Here is a 22458-nt window from a genome sequence, read left to right as displayed (position 1 = left end):
GCCGGGAGAGCCTAGCGGGGCCCGGACGCCGCCCCCCGGCTCCCGCCCCGCCTCCCAGCCTCGGTGCTGCATCCCGCCGGCCTCGCCGCCCGGCCCGCGCCGGGCAACCGCCCTCGCCCGCAGCCCTCCCTCGCCCCGGCTCGCGTCCCCCGGCGGCGCCGCCGCGGGAAGCGGCTCCCCCTCCCCTTCCTCCGCGTCCTCTCCCCCCGCTCCGCCGCCGGGGCCGCTTGTTGCACCGCCCGCGGCCTGTGGGAGCCGCTCGCCCCGGCCCGGCCCCGGTCTCGCGCCCGCGGCCGCAACCCCTGCCGCTCGCTCCCGGGGCCCGCAGCCCGGCCCGCGAGACCCCGGCCCGACCCCGCCGCCCGCACAAAATGTCGGCCCGGACGCCATTGCCGACGGTGAATGAGCGGGACACGGAGAACGTGAGTAGCCGGAGCCTCCCCGGGAGCGGCGGGGCCAGACGCTCCCCGGACCCCCTTCACCTTCCGCATGGGCCGCCCCGGTGCTCCAGAGCGGCCACCCGCCGCAGGGTGTCCACCTGGCGCCCGGTGTGACCCTCGCCCCCGGCTGAGCCCCCATTCTCCCTTCCAGCCGCATTTCACTGCTTTCCCATGAAGGGTGAGGGTGGGGGCACCGTAAGTGGCGCCCTCCCCGCGGAGGTGGTCCTCCGGGAGACGATGGGGTGATGGAGGGCGACAGGCACAAGGAGATGGCAGAGTGGGCATCCCGGACGGTTTTATTTCCACGCGGCATTCCGTATCCCCACCCGAATGTTTCCTTTATGATCACAGACAAGCCAGCCGACTGCCTCTTTTCCCTTGCTTTCCTGGCTCTTTCGGTCCTTTGCCCTCCCACCCGCCTGCATTGCCCCATGACTTTGCTTTTTGTAACACTGTGTCCACATTTGGGTCTTGGGCACCAAAGGGGGAAGGTCGGGAATGGAAGGGACGAGAATGGGAGTAGAGATGGATGTGTGTGTTGGTGTGTCCCGAGTTTCTACTGCTGTGTGATACTCTTCTATAGAGATGAGCAGAAGAATTTCACCATCAGCTTCTGTGGCCCCAGGGTTACAGCAAAATGTTTAAAAGCTGTATGAAGCCAACGGCTTTTGCTTCTCTTTCTCAAGTCGGTGGTAATAATTCAGGGCAGGTTTTACTTTAAATACCTCTCCTCCTCCTTGGAGTGTCACAAGGTGCATTTCTTTGAAGGAAGGATTTTCTGTGTCTTTGATCAAATTGCCCTCAGGAGTTTTTATCTAGATGCAGATGTCCCTGGTGTTTAAACTCTTGAAAACCGAAAGAACCAGATCAGTTGTATTTCCACATTCTGAAAAGTGCAGTTGTGTGTACGCGTGAGTTCCTTTGTGGGAAAGGGTTTAAAAATAATTTTTTTTAAAGCCTTCATGACCTGTAAAGAGGGCCTTTGCTGATTTTTCGGACTGGGTCTGCGTACCCCTTAGAGGGGTGCTAAGTTTTGGTCGGCTGTCCAATTTCTGATTGCCCAGTTAACTCCTTGACCCTCCAGCCCCTGGTGTATCACTGCCTTCATAGGGTTGGTAAAATAAAATAATGAAGGGTTTTGGCGTTCTTAAACAAAAGATATGAGACAGAAGACTTACAAACTCACCCCTGAAGTGTTGGAGGGAGGTATAAACAGATTTTTTAATCTTGGAGAGTAGGGGCGCACAGAAACTTGATATACGAAGGGAGAAGAAATTTTGGTAAGAGACTGTTGTAGAAGACCCAGGAAGAGATTTCAGAGTATGCTTTTGTCTTGTCTAGTGTCGTGCATTTCAAATGGTAAAGATATAGTGTAAGGTTGCTGTTACCGTAACTTATAACTTAGTTTACATCGTAACTGTTTTTCAAAGCCTGATTGTTTATAAAAATATAATTGATACATAATTTTGATTGAGAGATTGAAGAAGGTGACAGACAAAGGTGCAAAATTGGGTTAAAGTTGATTTTAAAGCCAAGGTAGTACAGAATTTTTCTAACAGAGAATCTTTAAAAAACCGTGTCATTCAGTATGAATGAAAAGTAAGACAGATGATGACCTTTGTTTTTATTAGCAAAACACTCTGTGTTTTTAACCTAGGAAAGGTGGAAAAATACATTGTTTTTATTTTCTTTTGGATTTTGAATAGTATAGCTCCTTCCACAGTTGTATGAATAAGGTGCTTTATACAGACATGAGATAGCATTATACAAATCTGAATCAGGGAATAGTGCAAAATGCAGCATCACTTGTAAGACCAAAAAAAAAGGGGGGGAGGGGTTCAGTTAAGCAATAAAAGTGTGCTAAATTTTGCTATACCTTCTGAAAATGATTGTGCTAAGTAAACTGATTTGCTCTGTTTCTGAGCATGTTATTTCAAAGTCACTTTTATCATCTTGTCCCTTGTTGTTGGTTGCATTGTGCATAACTATAGCTCCGTTTAGCTTCCTTTACCCACATCCTGATTTTCTCCTAATTGCCATGCGAAGTACCTATTATACTGTGGCTGTTAATTTATCAATACATATGCACTCAGTTTTGTTTCTTGCGCTGGATGGGATAGAGAAGCAGTATTTAAGACAAGGCCTCTCCCCTCAAAGAACTTAAGAAGAAAGGTAAATATAGTCCCAAAGAAATAGTGTACAGTAGAAAGCTGTGTGTAAATAGGGCTAAATTGGTTTATAGCTGCCATAGGTGTTTATCAAAGGGATCACCAGTGATGGCTATTAAATCACCATGCCTGTCTCTCTCTGTTCTCTGGTTGGTAGTAAATGTCATTACCCGTTCTTGCTTACCTCTCATCAGTGAAATAAAGGAACATATCTGCTTGTTAGCTAATATATTAAGGCCAGTGTGGTAATCAAAGTGAACATTTGTTTGAAGTTTTCAGTTAAATTGACACATTTTAAAAAATGGTTGTGAAAATCTACATTCGTGTGACTATTAAATGCTTGTAAGCCTTTTGGAATATTAAGGACATAACTAAAAACATTTTATTACTGCCCCAAATATTTTAATTTAAACAAATAAGGTAAGTAAAGAATCTTTGAATTGTATTGTCATTTGCAGTTATTATAAGCATTTTAGTCATATGTGAATGGATTTGGTATCCTTGGGAATATGTGATATCTACCCTTCCCTCTGTCACTAATATATATTGAGGATATGTAAGTAAATGTTAATATTATATACATATTAAACAGTTCAGAAGAAGAATGTTGCAGCCCTGTAACATTAGTAGTAAATATTCTCCTCTTTACTACTACTGTATCTAGTTGAGTGAGAAAGAATTGCTTTTCTCTGAGGACATTCTGTGTGTATTTTTTCAGGAGTATTTTCTTAGATGAAGGATTTGTGTGTGCATTATTAATAGGCCTCAAATGGCTAAATACAACAGAACAACCGATGATTAAAGGCAATGAATACTTCGCAGTGAAGTAGAAAACATATGTTGTAGATCATAGAATTAATTTATGCAAAATGTGTTTGATTTTAGGTTGTAAAGTGTAAGTCCAGAAAGAGAATGGGTATTTGAAATATTTCTTTTTTTTTTTTTTTTTGCTTCTGTTAGATTATACTTGGATAATTCCAGCGTGGATAGAGAGAATATATTACCATTACTCTTATGTACTTTTAAATGGAGCAAGAATGGTTTTCATGTTTTAGAAAAACTCTAATTTTGCTAATTTTTATGGATCCAAAGTGTCCCTACTAGCTTTCTGTGGTGAAATTTTGATCAGTATGAAGGAAATTGATTTGATTCCTTCTCTGGCTGTTTTAAAATTGACTTTGGTTAAATTTATTTTGAAACTTTTAATAACAAAACTCTTGATGATGATTCTTTTCATAGATCTGAATTTCACTGTGATGACTGGAACAACCACCAAGGTGGACAGTAGTAGTTTGAAAAGGCAAGAAGGAAGCATGGTTTTGCCACTACTGCTGGGTTTTCTCAGTACCCTGTGCATACCTCTCATGTCACAGGACCTATCACATTGCCTTCTAATTGCTGATTTGCTTTGTCTCCTTTGTTCTGTATCGCCAGTGCCAGTACAATGACTAGTAATAATATATAAGAGATCAGTCCTATAATATTCCCCTTTTGAATTTTTTCATTTGTCATCAAAATATATTAGTGACACTGGGAACGGTAGATATTACATAATACAAAGCCTTCAGAGAGTGAAGTGACCCGCCCAAGGTCATAACGAATATCTGATGTCTTCCACTGTTGCTCTACTCACGTTATTGCTTCTTGAGGTTTTTGCTTTGTTTTGCTTTTGTCTTAGAGATTTCAAAAGAACATGTGCGATACTTTATTGGTTGAAGAACAGGGTATGCCATGCTCATCTCATTCCTGAACCTTTGCTGTTTTCTCTGTCTGGAGTGCCCTATTCTTTTCCCCTTATCCCAAACCTACAAGTCCCTTATGGCATGGCTCATGTTTTTAAGAAGACCTCTGAAATGATTGCAGCCATCATTGCTGTCTGCTGTAGCTGAACATCTGTGATGTATAGTCCATACCACTGGTCTCCAAAGTGGGTATGCAGGATGGTCCATTGTGAGAAGAAAATGTCTTTGCCTTCTATTATTTTCCTTCTGAACTCAATGCTATTACTAATTCTCCTTCTTCTCCTTCTCCTTCTTATTCTTTTAAAGCTCAGGTTGTTTAGAATCAGCCACATATTTTAAATTATTATTTTTTTACCATTCCCTTTTCCATCTCAGACTTTCCTTTGGAGGTCATTTTCCCTTTTCCTGATAGCATCTTCAAAGTTCTTTTGGTAAAGGATTGTTAGTCATAAACTTTCTTTTTTAAATGTGAAAATATTTTTTGTCCATTTTCTTGAAAGAGAGCCTTGCTCAGTCTCCAATTCTAAGTTGATATTCCATTGTCTACTTATTTCCATTGTTTCTGTTCAGGAGTCATCTGCCAGTAGGTATAGGTGTCTTTTCTGTCTGTCTCTTTTTAAGATTCTTTTCCTTAGGTGTTATACTTTCACTACAGTGTATTTAAGTATGGATTTCTTTTCTTCTTGTTTGCTTCTCATGTCTTTGAATTCATATTCTTTTGATTAGTTCTGGATACTTACCATATATTATCTTTTTGAACATTGCCTTGCTTCTGGTCGCTTTAGAATTTTATTTTGGTACTCTGATTAGATTATGTTGTACCTTAACTCTTCCATATGCCTTAACTTCTTTTCTTTTAATTGAAGTATAGTTGATTTACAATGTTATGTTAGTTTCAGGTGTACACCAGAGTGATTGTTAATACAGATTCTTTTTTTCATTCTTTTTTCAGATTCTTTTACATTATAGGTTATTACAAGATATTGAATATAGTTCCCTGTGCTGTACAGTAGGTGCTTGTTGTTTATCTATTTTATGTATAGTGGTGCGTATCTGTTAATCCCAAATTCCCAATTTATCCTCCCCCCCCGCCCTTTTTCCCCCTTGATAACCATAAGTTTGTTTTCTATTTCTGTGAATCTATTTCTGTTTTGTAACTAAGTTCACTTGTATCATTCTTTTAGATTCCACATATAAGTGATATCATATGATATTTGTTTTTCTCTACTGACTTACTTTACTTGGTATGATAATCTCTGGGTCCATCCATGTTGCTGCAAATGGAATTATTTCATTCTTTTTTTAAGGCTGAGTAATATTCCATTGTGTATATATGCCACGTCTTCTTTGTGTATTCATTTGTTGATGGACATTTAGGTTGCTTCCATGTCTTGGCTATTGTAAATAGTGCTGCTATGAACATTGGGGTGCATGTATCTTCTCTGGCTGTATGCCCAGGAGTGGGATTGCTGGATCATGGTAACTCTAGTTTTAGTTTTTTAAGGACCCTCCATACTGTTCTCCATAGCTATGCTTTAACTTCTTGATTCATTTTTTCTGTGAGTTATTGTGTCTTTGTACTACAAACTGTATAATTTGTTTAGATCTAAACTCTGTGGATTATATCTTTCATAAATTTTGGAAATGGAGCAGCCATTATCTCTCTGAATATAGCCTTAGTACTGTTCTCTCTAGTGTTTCTGGTCCTCTGATTAGATATGCTAAAATTCTCTTTCTATCCTACATATGTCTTAGATGCTCATTCATTTTTTCCCCTATTTCATTCTTTCCCTTTACTGTAATCTATAGTACAATCTGCTGTACAATTTCTGCAGGTAACATGTTTAGGTCTATCTTTCAGTTAACTAAAACTCTTTAGCTGTATTTAAATCACTGTTAAACTTTTTGTTGAATTTATTTTTTTATAGTGGGAAAAAACATATAACATGAGATCTGCCTTTTTAACAAATTTCTAAATGTACAATACAATATTGTTAACTGAGGCAGAACCTTTTCATCTTGCATGCCTGAAACTTTATATTCATTGAACAGCTTCCAGTTTTCTTTCTCTCTAGCCCCTGGCCACCACAATTCTACTTTCTGCTTCTGTAAGTTTGATTGCTTTAGATAACTCATTTAAGTGGACTCATACAGTTTTTTTTCTTTTTTGAAGTATAGTTGATGTACAATATCATGTAAGTTGCAGGTGTACAATATACTGATTCACAATTTTGAAAGGTTATACTCCATTTATAGTTATTATAAAATATTGGCTATATTCCTTGTGTTGTACAATATATCCTTGAAGCTTATTTTATATGTAATTGTTTGTATCTCTTAATCCCCTACTCTATATTGCTTCTCCCCTCTTCCCTTTCTCCACTTGTAACCCTAGTTTGTTCTCTGTATCTGTGAGTCTATTTCTTTTTTGCTGTATTCACCAGTTTGTTGTATATTTTAGATTCCATATATAAGTGATAGCATACAGTATTTGCCTTTGTCTGACTTATTTCACTTCACATAATACCATCCAAGTCCATCCATGCTGCTGCAAATGGCAACATTTCATTCTTTTTTATGGCTAAGTAGTATTCCATTGCATACATACACACCACATTTTCTTTGTACATTTGTCTGTTGATGGACACTTAGATTGCTTCCGTATCTTGGCAGTTATAAATAATGGTGCTATGAACATTGGCATGCATATATCTTTTCCAATTAGTGTTTTTGTTTTTTTTTTCGGGTATATACCCAGGAGTGGAATTGCTGGATCACATGGTAGTTGTATTTTTAGTTTTTTAAGAAACTTCCATATTGTTTTCCACAGTGGCTGAAACACTCTACATTCCAACCAACAGTGTAGAGGGTTCCCTTTTATCCACATCCTCATCAGTATTTGTTATCTGTGTTCTTTTTGACGGTAGCCATCCCAAAAGGTGTGAGGTGATATCTCATTGTGGTTTTCATTTGCATTTCCCTGATGATTAGCAGTGTTTAGCATCTTTTCATGTGCCTCTTGGCTATCTGCATGTCCTCTTTGGAGAAATGTCTATTCACTTCTTCTGCTCATTTTTAAAGCGGATTATTTTTTTTTGATATTGAGGTTTATGAGCTGTTTATCTTTTAATTTAATTTTTTATTTTACATTGGGAGTATAGCTGGTTTACAATGTTGTGTTAGTTTCCAGTGTATAACTAAGTGATTCAGTTATACATATACATATATCCATTCTTTTTCAGATTCTTTTTCCATATAGGTTATTATAGAATATTATAGAATTTTGAGTAGAGTTCCCTCTGGTATACAGTAGGTCCTTGTTGATTATCTATTTTATATATAGTAGTGTGTATACATTCATTCCAAACTCCTAATTTATCCCCCCCACCACCACGTTTCCCCTTTGGTAACCATAAGTTCGTTTTTGAAGTCCGTGAGTCTGTTTCTGTTTCTGAAGTAAGTTCACTTGTATCATTTTTTTTAGATTCCACATATAAGTGATATCACATATTTGTCTTTCCCTGTCTGACTTACTTCACTTAGTATGATAATCTCTAGGTCCATCCATGTTGCTGCAAATGGCATTATTTCATTCTTTTTTTTATTGCTGAGTAATAGTCCGTTGTATATATATGCCACATCTTCTTTATCTGTTCATCTGTTGATGGACATTTAGGTTACTTCCATGTCTTGGCTATTGTAAATAGTGCTGCAGTTAACATTGGGGTGCATGTATCTTTTCAAATTATGGTTTTCTCCAGATAATATGCCCAGGAGTGGGATTTCTGGCTCGTATGGTAGTTCTAGTTTTGCTTTTTTAAGGAACCGCCATACTGTTCTCCACACTGGTTGTCCAATTTACATTCCCACCAACAGTGTAGGACGTTTCCCTTTTCTCCACCCCCTCTCCATCATTTATTGTTTGCAGAATTTTTGACGAGGGCCATCTGTCCAGTGTGAAGTGATACCTCATTGTAGTTTTGACCTACATTTCTCTAATATTTAGTGATGTTCAGCATCTTTTAATGTGCGTTTTGGCCGTCTGTATGTTTCCTTTGGAGAAATGTTTATTTAGATCTTCTGCACATTTTTTGATTGAGTTTGTTTTTTTTTGATATAGAGCTGCATGAGCTGTTTGTATATTTTGGAGATTCATCACTTGTTGGTCGCTTCGTTTGCAAATATTTTCTCCCGTTCTGTGGGCTGTCTTTTCGTTTTGTTTATGGTTTCCTTGGCTGTGCAAAAGCTTTTCAGTTTAATTAGACCCTATTTATTTATTTTTGTTTTTATTTTCATTACTCTAGGAGGTGGATCCACAAAGATATTGCTGTGATTTATGTCAGAGCACCTAACAAAGACCTAGCCATACAGCATATCAACTTGGTATTCTTTGTGTTAAAAAGAGCAACACTAATTGTTTAAAACAAACCTAAGGAAGTTAAGCCATTCTTGGACTTCTTGAACATGACTATATCTACTTCCCAGCCTCACAGTTTGTGGGGCTATGTTTGCTTCTAAGCGTTTTATGGTATCCAGCATTACATTTAGGTCTTTAATCCATTTCGAGTTTATTTTTCTGTATGGTGTTAGAGAATGTTCTAATTTCATTCTTTTACATGTAGCTGTCAAGTTTTCCTGGCACCACTTATTAAAGAGACTATCTTTTCTCCATTGTGTATTCTTGCCTCCTTTGCTAGCACTTTGTTGAGGATTTTTGCATCTATGTTCATCAGTGATATTGGGCTATAACATTTTTTTGGGGGGTATCTTTGTCTGGTTTTGGTATCAGGGTGATGGTGGCCTCATAGAATGAGTTTGGGAGTGTTCCTTCTTCTGCAATTTTTGGAAAGAGTTTCGAAAGGATAGGCATTAATTCTTCTCTAAATGTTTGATAAAATTCACCTGTGAAGCCTTCTGGTCCTAGACTTTTGTTTGTTGGAAAGTTTTCATCACAGTTTCAATGTCAGTACTTGTGATTGGTCTGTTCACATTTTCTGTTTTTTCCTGGCTCAGTCTTGTAAGGTTGTACCTTTCTAAGAATTTGTCCATTTCTTCCAGGTTGTCCATTTTGTTGGCATATATAGTTGCCTGTAGCAGTCTTTTATGATCCTTTGTATTTCTGTGGTGTCAGTTGTAACTTCTTCTTCCTCATTTCTAATTTTATTGATTTGTGCCCTCTCCCTTTTTTTCTTGATGAGTCTGGCTAGCGGTTTATCAATTTTATCTTTTCAGAAAAGCATCTTTTAGTTTCATTGATCTTTTCTATTGTTTCTTTGCCTCTATTTCATTTATTCTGCTCTGATGTTTATGATTTCTTTCTTCCTACTAGCTAACTTTGGACCTTGTTTGTTCTTTCTCTAGTTGCTTTGGGTGTAAGGTTAGGTTGCTTATTTGAGATTTTTATTGTTTCCCCAGATGCTTGGAACGCTATTAACTTCGCCCTTTGAACTGCTTTTGCTGCGTCTCATAGGAATTAGACCGTTGTGTTTTCATTTTGTTTTGTCTCTAGGTATTTTTTCATTTCCTCTTGATTTCTTCAGTGATCCATTGGTTGTTTAGTAGCATATTGTTTAGCCTCCACGTTTGTGTTTTTTGCAGTTTTTCTCTCATAGTTGATTTCTATTCTCATAGTATCGTGGTTGGAAAAGACGCTAGATAGGATTTCAGTTTTCTTAAATTTGCCAAGGCTTGTTTTGTAGCCTAGCATGTGATCTCTCCTGGAGAGTGTTCCATGTGCACTTGGAAAGAATGTGTAAAATCTACATATTATTTATTCTTAAAGTGTACTTTTGGTAAAAATAATCACAAATATTAAAAAAAGTTCTGCATTTCAGTTTTTGGGTAGTGACGCAATTCTGTTCATCATGGTGCTAAATTCATTTTTGTTTTCGTTTTTTAATTAAAATTTTTTATTGTAGTTGATTTAAAATGTTGTGTTAGTTTCTTCTGTACAGCAAAGTGAATCAGGTTTGTACATGCATATGTCCACTCTTTCTAGAATGTGTATTCTGATGCTTTTGGATGGAATGCTTTCTATATATCAATTAAGTCCATCTGCTCTATTGTGTCATTTAAGGCCATTGTTTCCTTATTGATTTTCTATCTGGATGATCTGTCCATTGATATAAGTGGGGTTTTAAAGTCCCCTACTATTACTGTGTTACTGTCGATTCCTCCCATTATGTCTGTTAATATTTGCTTTATGTATTTAGGATTTCCTATGTTGGATGTATATATATTTACAATTATTTTGTCTTCGTGGACTGATCCCTTAATCATTATGTAGTGTCCTTCTTTTTCGTTTGTAACAGTCTTTATTTTAAAGCCTATTTTGTCTGATGTAAGCATTGCTACCCCGGCTTTCTTTAGATTTCCATTTTCATGGAATACCTTTTTCCATCCCCTCACTTTCAGTCTGTGTCTTTATATATGAGGTGAGTCTTTTGTAGACAGCATATATAAGGGTCTTTTTGTTTGTTTGTTTCCATTCAGCCGGGCTGTGTCTTTTTTTTTTTTTTTTTTTTTGCATTACGCGGGCCTCTCACTGCTGTGGCCTCTCCCGTTGCGGAGCACAGGCTCCGGATGCGCAGGCTCAGAGGCCATGGCCCACGGGCCCAGCCGCTCTGCGGCATGTGGGATCCTCCCGGACCAGGGCACGAACCCGCGTCCCCTGCATTGGCAGGTGGACTCTCAACCACTGCGCCACCAGGGACGGGCTGTGTCTTTCGATTGGAACATTTAGTCCATTTAAATTTAAGGTAATTATTGCTGTGTATGTTCTTATTGCCCTTTTGTTACTTGTTTTGAGTTGTTTTTATACGTCTTTTTTTTTTTCCTTCTTTTGTTTTCTTCTCTTGTGATTTGATGACTATCTTTAGTTTTATGTTTGGTATCCTTTTTCTTTTTTTGTGTGTATATCTATTATAGATTTTTGGTTTATGGTTACCATGAGGTTTTTATCTAGCTACGTGTATATATGTGATTGTTTTAATTTGCTGGTCTCTTAATTTCAAATGGATTTTGAAAACCCTGCATTGGTACTCCTCCCCTCACAACTACTGTTTTTGATATCATATTTTACATCTAATTGTTATGTGTATCCCTTAACTGCTTATTGTGGACATAGATGATTTTACTACTTTTGTCTTTTTAACTTCCTATTAGCTTTGTGCCTGGATGATTTCCTACCTTTTTGTTATATTTGCCTCTACTGATGAGCTTTTTCATTTTGTAATTTTCATGTTTCTAGTTGTGGCCTTTTCTTTTTTCACTTAGAGGAGTTCCTTTAATATTTGTTTAAAAGTGGCTTGGTAGTGCTGAACTCTTTTAGGTTTTGCTTATCTGTACTGTAAAGCTTTTAATCTCTCCATCAAATCTGAACAAGAGTGTTGCTGGATAGAGTATTTTTGGTTGTAGGTCTTTCCCTTTCATTACTTTAAATATATCATGCCACTCCCTTCTGGCCTGCAGGGTTTCTGCTGTAAAGTCAGCTGATAGCCTTATGGGAGTTGCCTTGTATATTGTTTGTTGCTTTTCCCTTGTTGCTTTTAATGTTGTCTTAACTGTTTGCCATTTTAACTACAGTGTGTCTTTGTGTATTCCTCTTTAGGTTAATCCTGTATGGGACTCTCTGTGCCTACTGGACTTGGATATCTGTTTCTTTCCCAAGGTTAGAAAAGTTTTCAGCTATGATGTTTTCAGATATGTTCTCTTCCCCTTTCTCTCTCTCTTCTCCTTCTGGGATCCCTATAATGTGAATATTAGTGTGCTTGATGTTATAGAGGTCTCTTAAACTTTCCTCATTTTTTTTCATTCTTTTTTTCTTCTTTTCTCTAAGGCATCAGTGATTTCCCTTACTTTGTCTTATAGTTTAATGATCTGTTCCTATTTATCATTTAGTTTACTGTTGATTCTTTCTAGTGTATTTTTCATTTCAGTTAGTGTAATCTTCATCTCCATTTGGTTGTTCTTTATATTTTCTAACTCTTTGTTAAAAACTTCTAAGTTGTCACTCTGTGCATTCATTCTTCTCCTGAATTCTTTGATCATCTTTATGATCACTACCCTGAACACCTTCTTGTGTAGATTGTTTCTCTTCAATTCACTTAGTTCTCCTTCTGGGATTTTATCTTGTTTCTTTGTTTGAGGTTTTATCTTATTTCTCTGTCACCACATTTTACTTAAGTTACTGTTTTTATTTTTTTGTGTGTCTGTAGGTTGATTACGTTTCCCAAGAATGCAGTTCCTCTCATCACCCAAGTGATATGCTCTAGGAGTTCCCCCGTGAGGGCTGCATGGGTCCTTCTGTTGTTGTGGGCTCTGTGGGCAGTCTGATAGGCTTGATTGGCTCCCAGTCTGCTAGTTTGCCAGGCCCTGCTTTGTGCAGAGGCTGCTGGCCGCTGGTTAGTGGTACTGGGTCACGAAGTGGCTGTTTACAGAACCCCTAGGCTCCCTGGGGCTTATGCTGGCTCACTGATGGGCAGAGTCAGGATCCAGAAAACTCTGGGGCTGTTGCCGACTCACTGGTGGTTGAAGCCAGGTCCTGGGGTTAGTGCTGGACTGCTCGCAGACAGCACCAGGTCCTGGAGTTTGGTTGCCTAGGGATCCCAGAGCTGGTGTCAGGTCATTGGTTGGGGGGGCTGGTTCCTGACAGAGTTGGCTATGGGGCTATGGGGTGTGGGGTGTCCTGAAGCTTGTGTTGGCCCGATAGTGGGCAGGGTGGGGTCCAGTTGGTCTCAGGGCAGGGTCTGGCCTGCTGTGGGCAGGCTGGGACTGCAGGCTGGGCCTGCAGGCTGTTGGATTGTCGTTTTCTTGCATCTAGCCTGTCCCCTGGTTGGTGAGGCTGCCAGAGGCTAGAGCTTCCTGGAAGGCAGCCGCGTGGGGCAGTAGATTCTGGAGCTAGTGCCTGTCTACTGGTGGGTGGATTTGAGTCCTAGGCCCTCTGGTGGTCAGGGCCATATCTTGAGCCATGTCTAGAGGTGCTGTGGGCTCAGGAGGTCTTTAGGCAGTCTGTTTGCTGATGGGTGAGACTGTGTCCCCACCCAGTTGCTTGGCCAGAGGCGTCCCACCACTGGTCCTACAGGCTGTTTTGGGGGGTACAAGTCTCAGTGCTGATGAGCGTGGGGGGGATCCCACAATGGCACCCGCCAGCACAAGCATTCATGAGGTAGAAGGGGTCCATGGTGTAAGCTGCAGCTGACCCCCACATCTCTGGGAGACTCTGCAAGATCAGCAGATAGGTTTGGTCCAGGCTTCTATCAAATTACTGCTTTTGCCCTGGGTCCTAGAACATGTGAGATTTTGTGTGCGCCCTTTAGTGGTGAAGTCTCTATTTCTCCCAGTCCTGTGGGGATCCCGAAATTATGCCCTGCTGGCCTTCAAAGCCAAATCCTCTGGGGGCTTGTCTTCCTGGTATAAGACTCCGCGGCTGGGGAGCCTGACGTGGGCACAGAGCTCTAACTCCTATGGGAGAACCTCTGGAATGTAATTATTCTCCAGTTTGTGGGTTACCCATCTGGGAGTATGGGACTTGACTATATTGCAACTCTGCCCCTCCTACCTGTCTTGCTCTGTTTCCTTCTTTATGTCTTTAGTTATAGAAGATCTTTTCCGGTGGGTTCTGGTCCTTCTCATTGATGGTTGTTCTGCAGATCATTGTGATCTTGATGTGTTCTTAAGAGGAGGTGAGCTCAGGGTCTTTCTACTCTGCCATCTTGGCCCTACTAGACTCATGCAGTATTAATCATTCTATGACTGGCTAATTTAATTTAGAATAGTATTCTCAAGTTCCATCCATGTTGTAGCATATGACAGAATTTCCTTCCTTTTCTGGTGGAAAAATACTCTGTTGAATGTATATCACACATTTTCTTTATCCATTTAGCTATTGATGGACATTTGGATTGCTTTCATATCTTGGCTATTGTGAATAATGGTGTAGTGACTGTGGGAGTGCAAATATCTCTTTGTTATTTTGATATTTCTGATTCCAGTTCTTTTGAATAAATACCTAGAAGTGGGATTGCTGGGTCATAGGGTAGTTCTATTTTTAACTTTTTGAGGAACCTCTGTACTGTTTTCTATAGTGGCTGCACCATTTTACATTACCACTAATTGCACAAGGGTTCTGATTTCTCCATATCCTCGTCAACATTTGTTATTTCCTGGTTTTGTGTTTTGATAATATATTGTAGCAGGTGTGAAGTGATCACTCATTGTGGTTTTGACTTGCATTTCCCTGATGATTAGTGATGGTGAGCATCTTTTCATATACCTGTTGGCCATTTATACATCTTTGGAGAAATATCTATTCAAATCCTTTGCCCATTTAAAAAAGTCTGATTGCTTTTTTGCTGTTGAATTGTAGGAGCTCCTTACATATTTTGGATGTTAACCCCTTTTCAGATATACGGTTTGAAAATCTTTCCTTTCATTCCATAGGTTGCTTTTTCACTCTGTTGATAGTTTCCTTTGCTGTGCAGAAGCTTTTTAGTGTGATGTAATCCCACCTACTTATTTTTGCTTTGGTTGCCTGTGTTTTTGGTGTCATATCCATGAAATCATTGACAAGACCAACGTGGTGAACCTTTCCCTCTATGTTTTCTTTTAGGAGTTTTATAGTTTCAGGCCTTAAGTTTAAGCCTTTAATCCATTTTGAGTTCAATTTTGTATATTATACAAGAGAAAGTTCTATTTTCTTTCTTTTACATCTGGATATCCATTTTTCCCAGCACCATTTGTTGAAACAGACTGTGTTTTTTCTCCTTGTGTATTCTTGGCATTCTTGTCAAAGATCATTTGACCATATATAGATAGATTTATTTTTGGTCTCTAGATTTTGTTCCATTGGTTTATATGTCTGTCTATATACCAGTACCATACTGTTTTATTACTTGTAGCTTTGTAATATGTTTTGAAGCCAGAAAGTGTGAGACCTTCAGCTTTGTTCTTTCTCAAGCTTGTTTTGGCTATTTAGGGTCCTTATGGTTCCCAGTGGATTTTAGGACTGTTTTTTCTGTTTATGTAAAAAATGCCATTGGGGTTTTGATAGGTAGTGTATTGAATCTGTAGTTTCTTTGTGTAGTATGGACATTTTATCGACATTAAATCTTACAGTCCATGACATAGGAGATCCTTCCATTTATTTGTGTCTTTAATTTCTTGTAGCAATGTTTTGTAGTTTTCAGTGTAAAAGTATTTTGCCTCCTTGGTTAAGTTTATTCCTGAGCATTTTATTGTTTTTGATGCTATTATAAATGGAATTGTTTTCTAAATTTTCTTTTTGCGTTGTTTGTTGGTACTGTATAGAAGCATATCTGATATTTGTTGATTTTGTACTGAAACTTTTATGAATTTGTTTATAGTTCAAACAGTTTGTGTGTGTGTGTGTGTAATTTGTAGGGTGTTCTACATATAAGATCGTTTCGTGCTCAAACAAAGATACTTTTACTTTTTCCTTTCCAATTGGATGCCCTTTATTTATTTTTCTTGCCTAATTACTTTGGCTAGGACTTCCAGTACAGTTGGCCCTATATATCTGCAGAGTCAGCATCTATGGGTCCAGTCAATTGCGACTAAAAAAAATTCGAAAAATAAAATTACAGAAAGTTCCATAAAGCAAAGTTTGAATTTGTTGTGGAATAAGAACTATTTACATAGCTTTTATTCATATTATATTATTATATTACTTAATAGTAATCTAGAGATGATTTAAGTATGTGGAAGGATGTGTGTAGGTTATATACAAGTACTCTTTCATTTTATGTAAGGGACTTGAGCATCTGTAGATTTTGGTATCCATAGGGGGAGAGGGGCCTGGAACCTATCCCCTGAGGATACTGAGGGATGAGTATACTGTGTTGAATATAAGAGGCAATAGTGAGTATACTTTCCTTATTCCTGATCTTAGAGGAAAAACTTTCAGTATGATGTTAGCTGTGGGCTTTTCATATGAAGCTTTTATTATGCTGAGGTAATTTTTCTATTCCTAGAGAGTTGAGAATTTTTACCATGAAAGGGCATTGAATTTTGTCAAATGCCTTTTATGCATCAATAGAGATGATCATATGATTTTTATCTTTTGTTCTATTAGTGTGGTGTGTTACATTGGTTATCATATGTTGACCATCTTTGTATCTTTGCAATAAATTCAACTTGGTCATAGTGTATGATCCTTTAATATGTTTTAAATTTGGTTTGCTAATATGTTTAGGATTTTTGCCTTTATCTTCATCAGGGTTATTGGCCTTTAGTTTTCTTTTATTGTAGTGTCTTTTTCTGGCTTTGGTATTAGTGTAATGCTGGCCTCATATGATGAGTTAAGAAGTGTTCCCCTCTCTTCAATTTTTGGAAAAGTTTAAGAAGGACTGGTATTAATTCTTCTTTAAATGTTTGATGGAATTCACCAGTAAAGCCGTCTGGTACTGGGTTTTTCTTTGTTGGAAGGTGTTCGATTACTAATTCTATCTCCTTACTAGTTATATATCTCCCTAGATTTTCTGTTTCTTTATGGTTCAGTCTCGGTAGGTTGTGTTTGTAGGGATTTCTCCATTTCCTCTAGGTTATTCTTTGCACGTAATTAATTGTTCATAGCAGTCCCTTAGGGTCCTGTGGCATCAGTTGAATGATCTCCTTTTCATTTATGATTTTATTTATCTGAGTCTTCTCTCTCTCTTTTTTAGTTAGCCTAGCTAAAAAAATGTCATTTGTTAATTTGCATAAAACCAACTCTTTGTTGACTTTTTCTATTGTTTTGCTATTCTCTATTTCATTTATTTCTGCTATACTTTTAATTGTAATATCTTTCCTTCTAGTTTTGGGCTTAGTTTTTTCTTCTTTATCTAGTTCCTTGAGGTGTAGAGTTAAATTATTTGAGATATATATATATATATATATATATATATATATATATATATATATATATATATATATATATATGTTTTTTTTTTGATGTAGACATTTATTGCTCTAAATGCCCCTCAGTACTGCTTTTGCTTCATCTCCATACATTTTTGTGTATTATGTTTTCATTTGTCTCAAGATATGTTTCCAATTTCCTCTTTGATCCATTGGTTGTTCAAGAATGTGTTAATTTCCACATACATGTGAATTTTCCATTTTTTCTTCCTGTTATTGATTTCAAATTTTATACCAGTTTGGATAAGATATTTGGTATGATTTTAGTGTTCTTAAATTTGTTGAGACTTGTTTTGTCACCTGGAGACTGTTGCACGTGCTTTCTGCTGCTGTTGAATGAAATGTTCGTAATATTTCTGTTAGGTTCATCTAGTCTGTAGTGTTATTCAAGTCCTCTGTTTTCTCTTTGATCTTCTTTTGGGGTTCTAGCCATTATTAACAGTGAGTGGTACAATCTAATGTTATTGTGTTGCATCTATTTCTCTCCTAATTTCAGTCAGTGTTTGCTTTGTGTATTTAAGTGCTTTGGTGTTGGGTCTAGAAATATTTATAATTGTTATATCTTCCTGGTGAATTGACTGTTTTATCATTATATAATGTCCTTTGTCTCTTGTGACATTTTTTGACTTAAAGTCTAATTTGTCTGATATAAACATGGCCACACCTGCTCTCATTTGGTTACCATTTGCATGGATATCTTCTTCCATGCTTTCACTTTCAGCATATGTGTGTCCTTAAATCTAAAGCGAGTCTCTTTTAAATGTCATCTAGTTGGGATTTTCTTTTTAAATCCTTTCAGTCACTGTGTCTTTTGAGCATGGAGTTTAAATTATTTATATTTAAAGTAGCTATTGATAGGGAAGGATTTACTTTTGTTATTTTGTTAATTGTTTTCTGTCTTATAATTTTTTTTGTCTCAACATCTTTTGCTGTCTTTTTATGTGTTTTGATTTTTGTTTTGTAATAACATGCTTTGATTTATTTCTCCTGTGTGTGTGTGTGTGTGTATGTATGTGTATGTGTTTTCTGCAGGTGTTTTCATTGTGGTTACCATGGGGCTCATCTAAAATGTTTTATAGTTACAGCAATCTATTTTAAGCTGATAACATTTTAACTTCAATTTCATATAAAAATTTTGCACTTTTATTTTTCCCTCCTCAATACTTTATAGTATTGATTGCACAAATTATATCTTTTTATATTGTGTTCTTTAACATACATTTATAGCTATAATTTAAAAAATAATTTTGTTTTTTAACTAATGTACCAGAATTAAAATAATTTGTGTACCATCATTACAGTATTATAGTATTTTGTATTTGTCTGTGTATTTGTTTTTATCAGCAGACTTTATACTTTCATATGCTTTCCTGTTGCTGTTTAGTGTCTTTTTGTTTCAATTTGAATGACTGCCTGTAGCATTTCTTGTAAGGCAGGTCTAGTGGTGATAAATTCCCTCAGCTTTTGTTTATCTTTGAAAATTTTTCTTTCCTTCATTTTGAAGGACAGTTTTCCTGGATACAGCATTCTTGGTTGGCAGAGTTTTTTTTTTTTTCTTTCACCAGTTTGAATGTATTAATTGCATTTTTTCCTGGTCTGCAAATTTTCTGCTGAGAAATCTGCTGCTAGGTTTGTGGGAGTTCCTTTGTATGTGACAAGTACTTTTTTTCTTGCTGCTTTCAAAATTCTCCATATTTGACTTTTGAGAATTTGATTATAATGTGTCTTGGTGTGGACATATTTGGGTTCATCCTGTTTGGGGTTCATCCTATTTAAATTCTCAGGGTTTCTTAAATCTGGATATCCATTTCCTTCTCCATATTTGGGAATTTTTCAGCCATCTTTTTCCTTAAATAAACTTTCTGTCCTTTCTCTCTCATCTTCTAAGACCCCAAAATGTGGGTATTAGTCCCTATAAATGCCATAGGTATTCCATAAGCACTTTAGGCTTTCTTCACTCTTTTTTCATTATTTTTTCTTTTTGTTTTTCTGACTAGATAATTACAAACAACCTGTCTTCAAGTTTGTTGATTCTTTATTCTGCTTGATCAAGAATTGGTTGAACCCCTTTAATGAATTTTTCAGTTTAGTTATTGCATTCTTCAGCTGCAAAATTTCTGTTTGGTTCTTTTCTTTATCTCTTTATTGATATTCTGATTTTGTTTATGCATCATTTTCATAAGCTCATTGAGCATCTTTATGTCAGTTATTTTGAACTCCTTGTCAAGTAATACGTATAACTCTGGTTTCTTTAGGCTTGATTTCTGGAGACTTATTTTCTTTCCTTGAGTGGATCATGGTCATGTGTTTTTGTTTTGTTTTGTTTTGTTTTTATGTTCCTTGTAGCTTTGTGTTGGTAACCACACTTGTAAAAAAAAAATGGCTACCTCTCCTAATCTTTCTGTACTGGCTTCATACATGGAAAGATTTTCACTATTCAGTTCAGCTGGGGATGCTCAGGGATCTCAAACCTTTTCTGTAGTTGCGTCTTTTTCACTTGTCTGGGTAGATTCCTGATTAGAGGAATTTTAGGTTTCTTTTTTTTTTTTTTTAGGGGGGCAGCTTGTAATCTCTTGCTCCCTCTGGTGTCTGTCTGCTGTACTGTGGTTGCTCTGAAGCAGCAGCACACTAAACAGCTCTTTTAGTTCTCAGCAGCCACTAGGCATCTAGCATATGCCAGTTCCCATCAGCACCCTGAGTAGAGCTGGGCAGAAACCAATCCCTTGGGCAATTCCCTGAAAAGCCAGAGTGTGCGATGCATGCTCCATTCTTCTGTTTCCCCATCTGTTGAATTTTTAGTTTTGTTAATACTGTTTTTCATCTCCAAAAGTTCTAAGGTTTTATCTTAGACCAAACTGGCTTTTTTTATATTCTGTTGGTCTTTGTTTACCTTTGTGATTTAATCTTCATTTTTTTAAACATTCAATATATAGTTATTTACATTCTATACCTAGAAATTCCATTACCTGAAGTCCCTGGGGATTTAGCTCTCTTGTTTGTGTCTACTTGTTCACTGTGACTTGTTTTTTTCCCTTTATTTGCTGATCTTTGCTGATGAACTCATATTTGCCTGATTTTATCTGTGTGAAACTTGGAAGACCAAACTGAGGATGATTTCCTGTACAGAGGGTTTGTGATTGCCCCTAATGGGAACCCCTACTGACCTGGGACTCTTTTGTCTCCTCTGCGGATCCTGGCTCAATGAGGATGTTGTAGATTGAGCTCTCCCACCTTGTAGTGGGTCCAAGGCTTAGTATTTGATCCTAGGGCAATGCTGGCTTTTGTGGTAGCTTTCAGCTGGAGTTTGTCTTTTATATTTGTTTATTTGTTTTGTTTTTTCTTTGGATGTTTCTCTTATGCCTTTCAAGCTCAGCAGTGCATTAAAAAAAGTGTGTTTTATCTTGGAGGACTCTTTACAATATCTTGCCTGCTATACTACAGAAAGGCTGGAGTATGCTTTTTGAAAATGGGTGTTCAGAAATTTTCATACTTATATAGTTTTATTACCCTAAACTGTGTCATTTCTGAAATTCTCATATCTGTATACTCTAAAATATGGACAGTTTTCAAACCTGTTTATAAATCTTGCAGATCAAAATCTTAGATTTTGGAAGCCATTTGTTACAATTATTAAAATAGTTACTTTCCAAGAACAGCTAATTGCCATCAGGAAGTTGTCTCCTAACATTACTTTTATAAAAATTTTTCTCATAATTGGTGGATCAATTGAAATATAGACATCATAAATAAATAAACGTAACCAGAGATGTACTGCTTTTATTTGTATGAGGTACTTTTTTTTATCCATGACAGTCATTGAGATCAAGTACTGACATCAATTTAACTTGTAACCAGTCCTTCAAATCTCTGTATTACCAATTGTTAACCCAAGATTAAAAAAATCAAGAAACATATTTATATTGCATAATATTAGTAATGTTTTATTAATTACTATAAAGTTTGCTCTACTATAGATTTATTATATGTCCAAGAACTTTTACCTTTTTTATGTCATTTTTTAATGTACATAATCTCTTTGTAAAGTAATACATATATAATATATAAATCAGTATTTCTAAAGTGGTCCATACTTAAAGGTTTTAAAGATTGGGCACTTGGTCTAACGTTTGAAGACCATTCTACATGATAGAGGTTAACATTGTTCTAAAATTCCTCTGTGTGTAAATTTTATCTTCCTAACTCAGTTGGAAGTACTCTGAGGTCAGCGATTACTTCCAAATTACTTATGTATATCTTATGTTACCTAGCATAGTATTTGGCACAGTTTTGGACACTCAGCATTTTAGTAAATCAAGGTTATTTTTTCTTAAATACAGTGAGTCTGCAGACCAGCTGGGGAGATCATTTCAAATTCCCATTCCCTAAGCCCTGCTCCCTCTCACTCCATGTACTCACTCAGTTTCTCTAGGGTAGGGCCCCGGGAGTTCTGATGCTGCTATCCATTGACTAGGCTGTGTAAAAACACTGCTATGGTGATGATGATGATTACATTGTAATAAGTCTCATCTTTTGATTAAAATGAAAAAAGAACTATGTTCGATGGTTATTAAAGAAAGCGGGATAGGAGAAATGATGAATCAGTCCTTTCGGTAGGTGATGACTGCAGTAGGAAATAATGGAATCGTCTCTCTTGGAGATTATAAGGTACGTGTGTGGCATTTGTGTGAGATGGAAGAAGGGGATAATGAGGACTTTCATGTTCCTTCCTCCCACCTCCCAGCTTTATGTGGTGTACTCTATTTGAGGGGGAGGTGCCAACAAAATAAAGGGTGGTTTTGGTTGTAGACTGAATCTCTCTTCTGAGAAAGTATTATTTAATACTTTTTTGACCACTGTATCAGTTTAGTTCAGGTTGTAAACAAGTCCGAAGCTGAGAAACAGTCCACAGAGTCTTAATGAACTACCTGTAAGGGATATAGTAACAGGTTTACTTTGAATCTTTAAAGCATGACTACCTTTCCTTTGGGGATCCACAGTGCTGCTTTCACAATTTCAAAAGACGGTTTGCTTTTATTTCCTTTTCTATTTGTTTCATCTCAACTGGGGAGGATAGGGATACAAAGACCAATGAAACCTGTTCCCTGTTCTGGAAGGACTCAGAGCCTGCAGAGGGAGAGAGACATAGAGACAAACAAGTGCAGTAGAAAGTTACAGCTCCTTGTCATCTGAGTG

The 22458-nt window shown here is 37.5% G+C and overlaps 1 protein-coding gene across 4 annotated transcripts in view; it reads left to right on the top strand.

Annotated features, from left to right (window-relative positions):
- Window positions 1–277: 277 nt before the first annotated feature.
- Window positions 278–22458, top strand: part of MARK1 (microtubule affinity regulating kinase 1) — a 142924-nt gene continuing 120743 nt past the window's right edge. For all 4 annotated transcript variants that reach the window (XM_082612509.1, XM_082612507.1, XM_082612508.1 and 1 more), the window contains exon 1: window positions 278–422. In XM_082612509.1, the coding sequence (XP_082468635.1) occupies window positions 372–422 (51 nt within the window). In that variant the 5' untranslated portion in view covers window positions 278–371. The remainder of the gene's footprint in view (window positions 423–22458) is intronic.

Source organism: Mesoplodon mirus (assembly GCF_964341445.2).
Source record: "Mesoplodon mirus genome assembly, chromosome: 3".
Classification (NCBI taxonomy): Eukaryota; Metazoa; Chordata; class Mammalia; order Artiodactyla; family Ziphiidae; genus Mesoplodon; species Mesoplodon mirus.
This window is presented reverse-complemented; position numbering and strand designations above follow the sequence as displayed.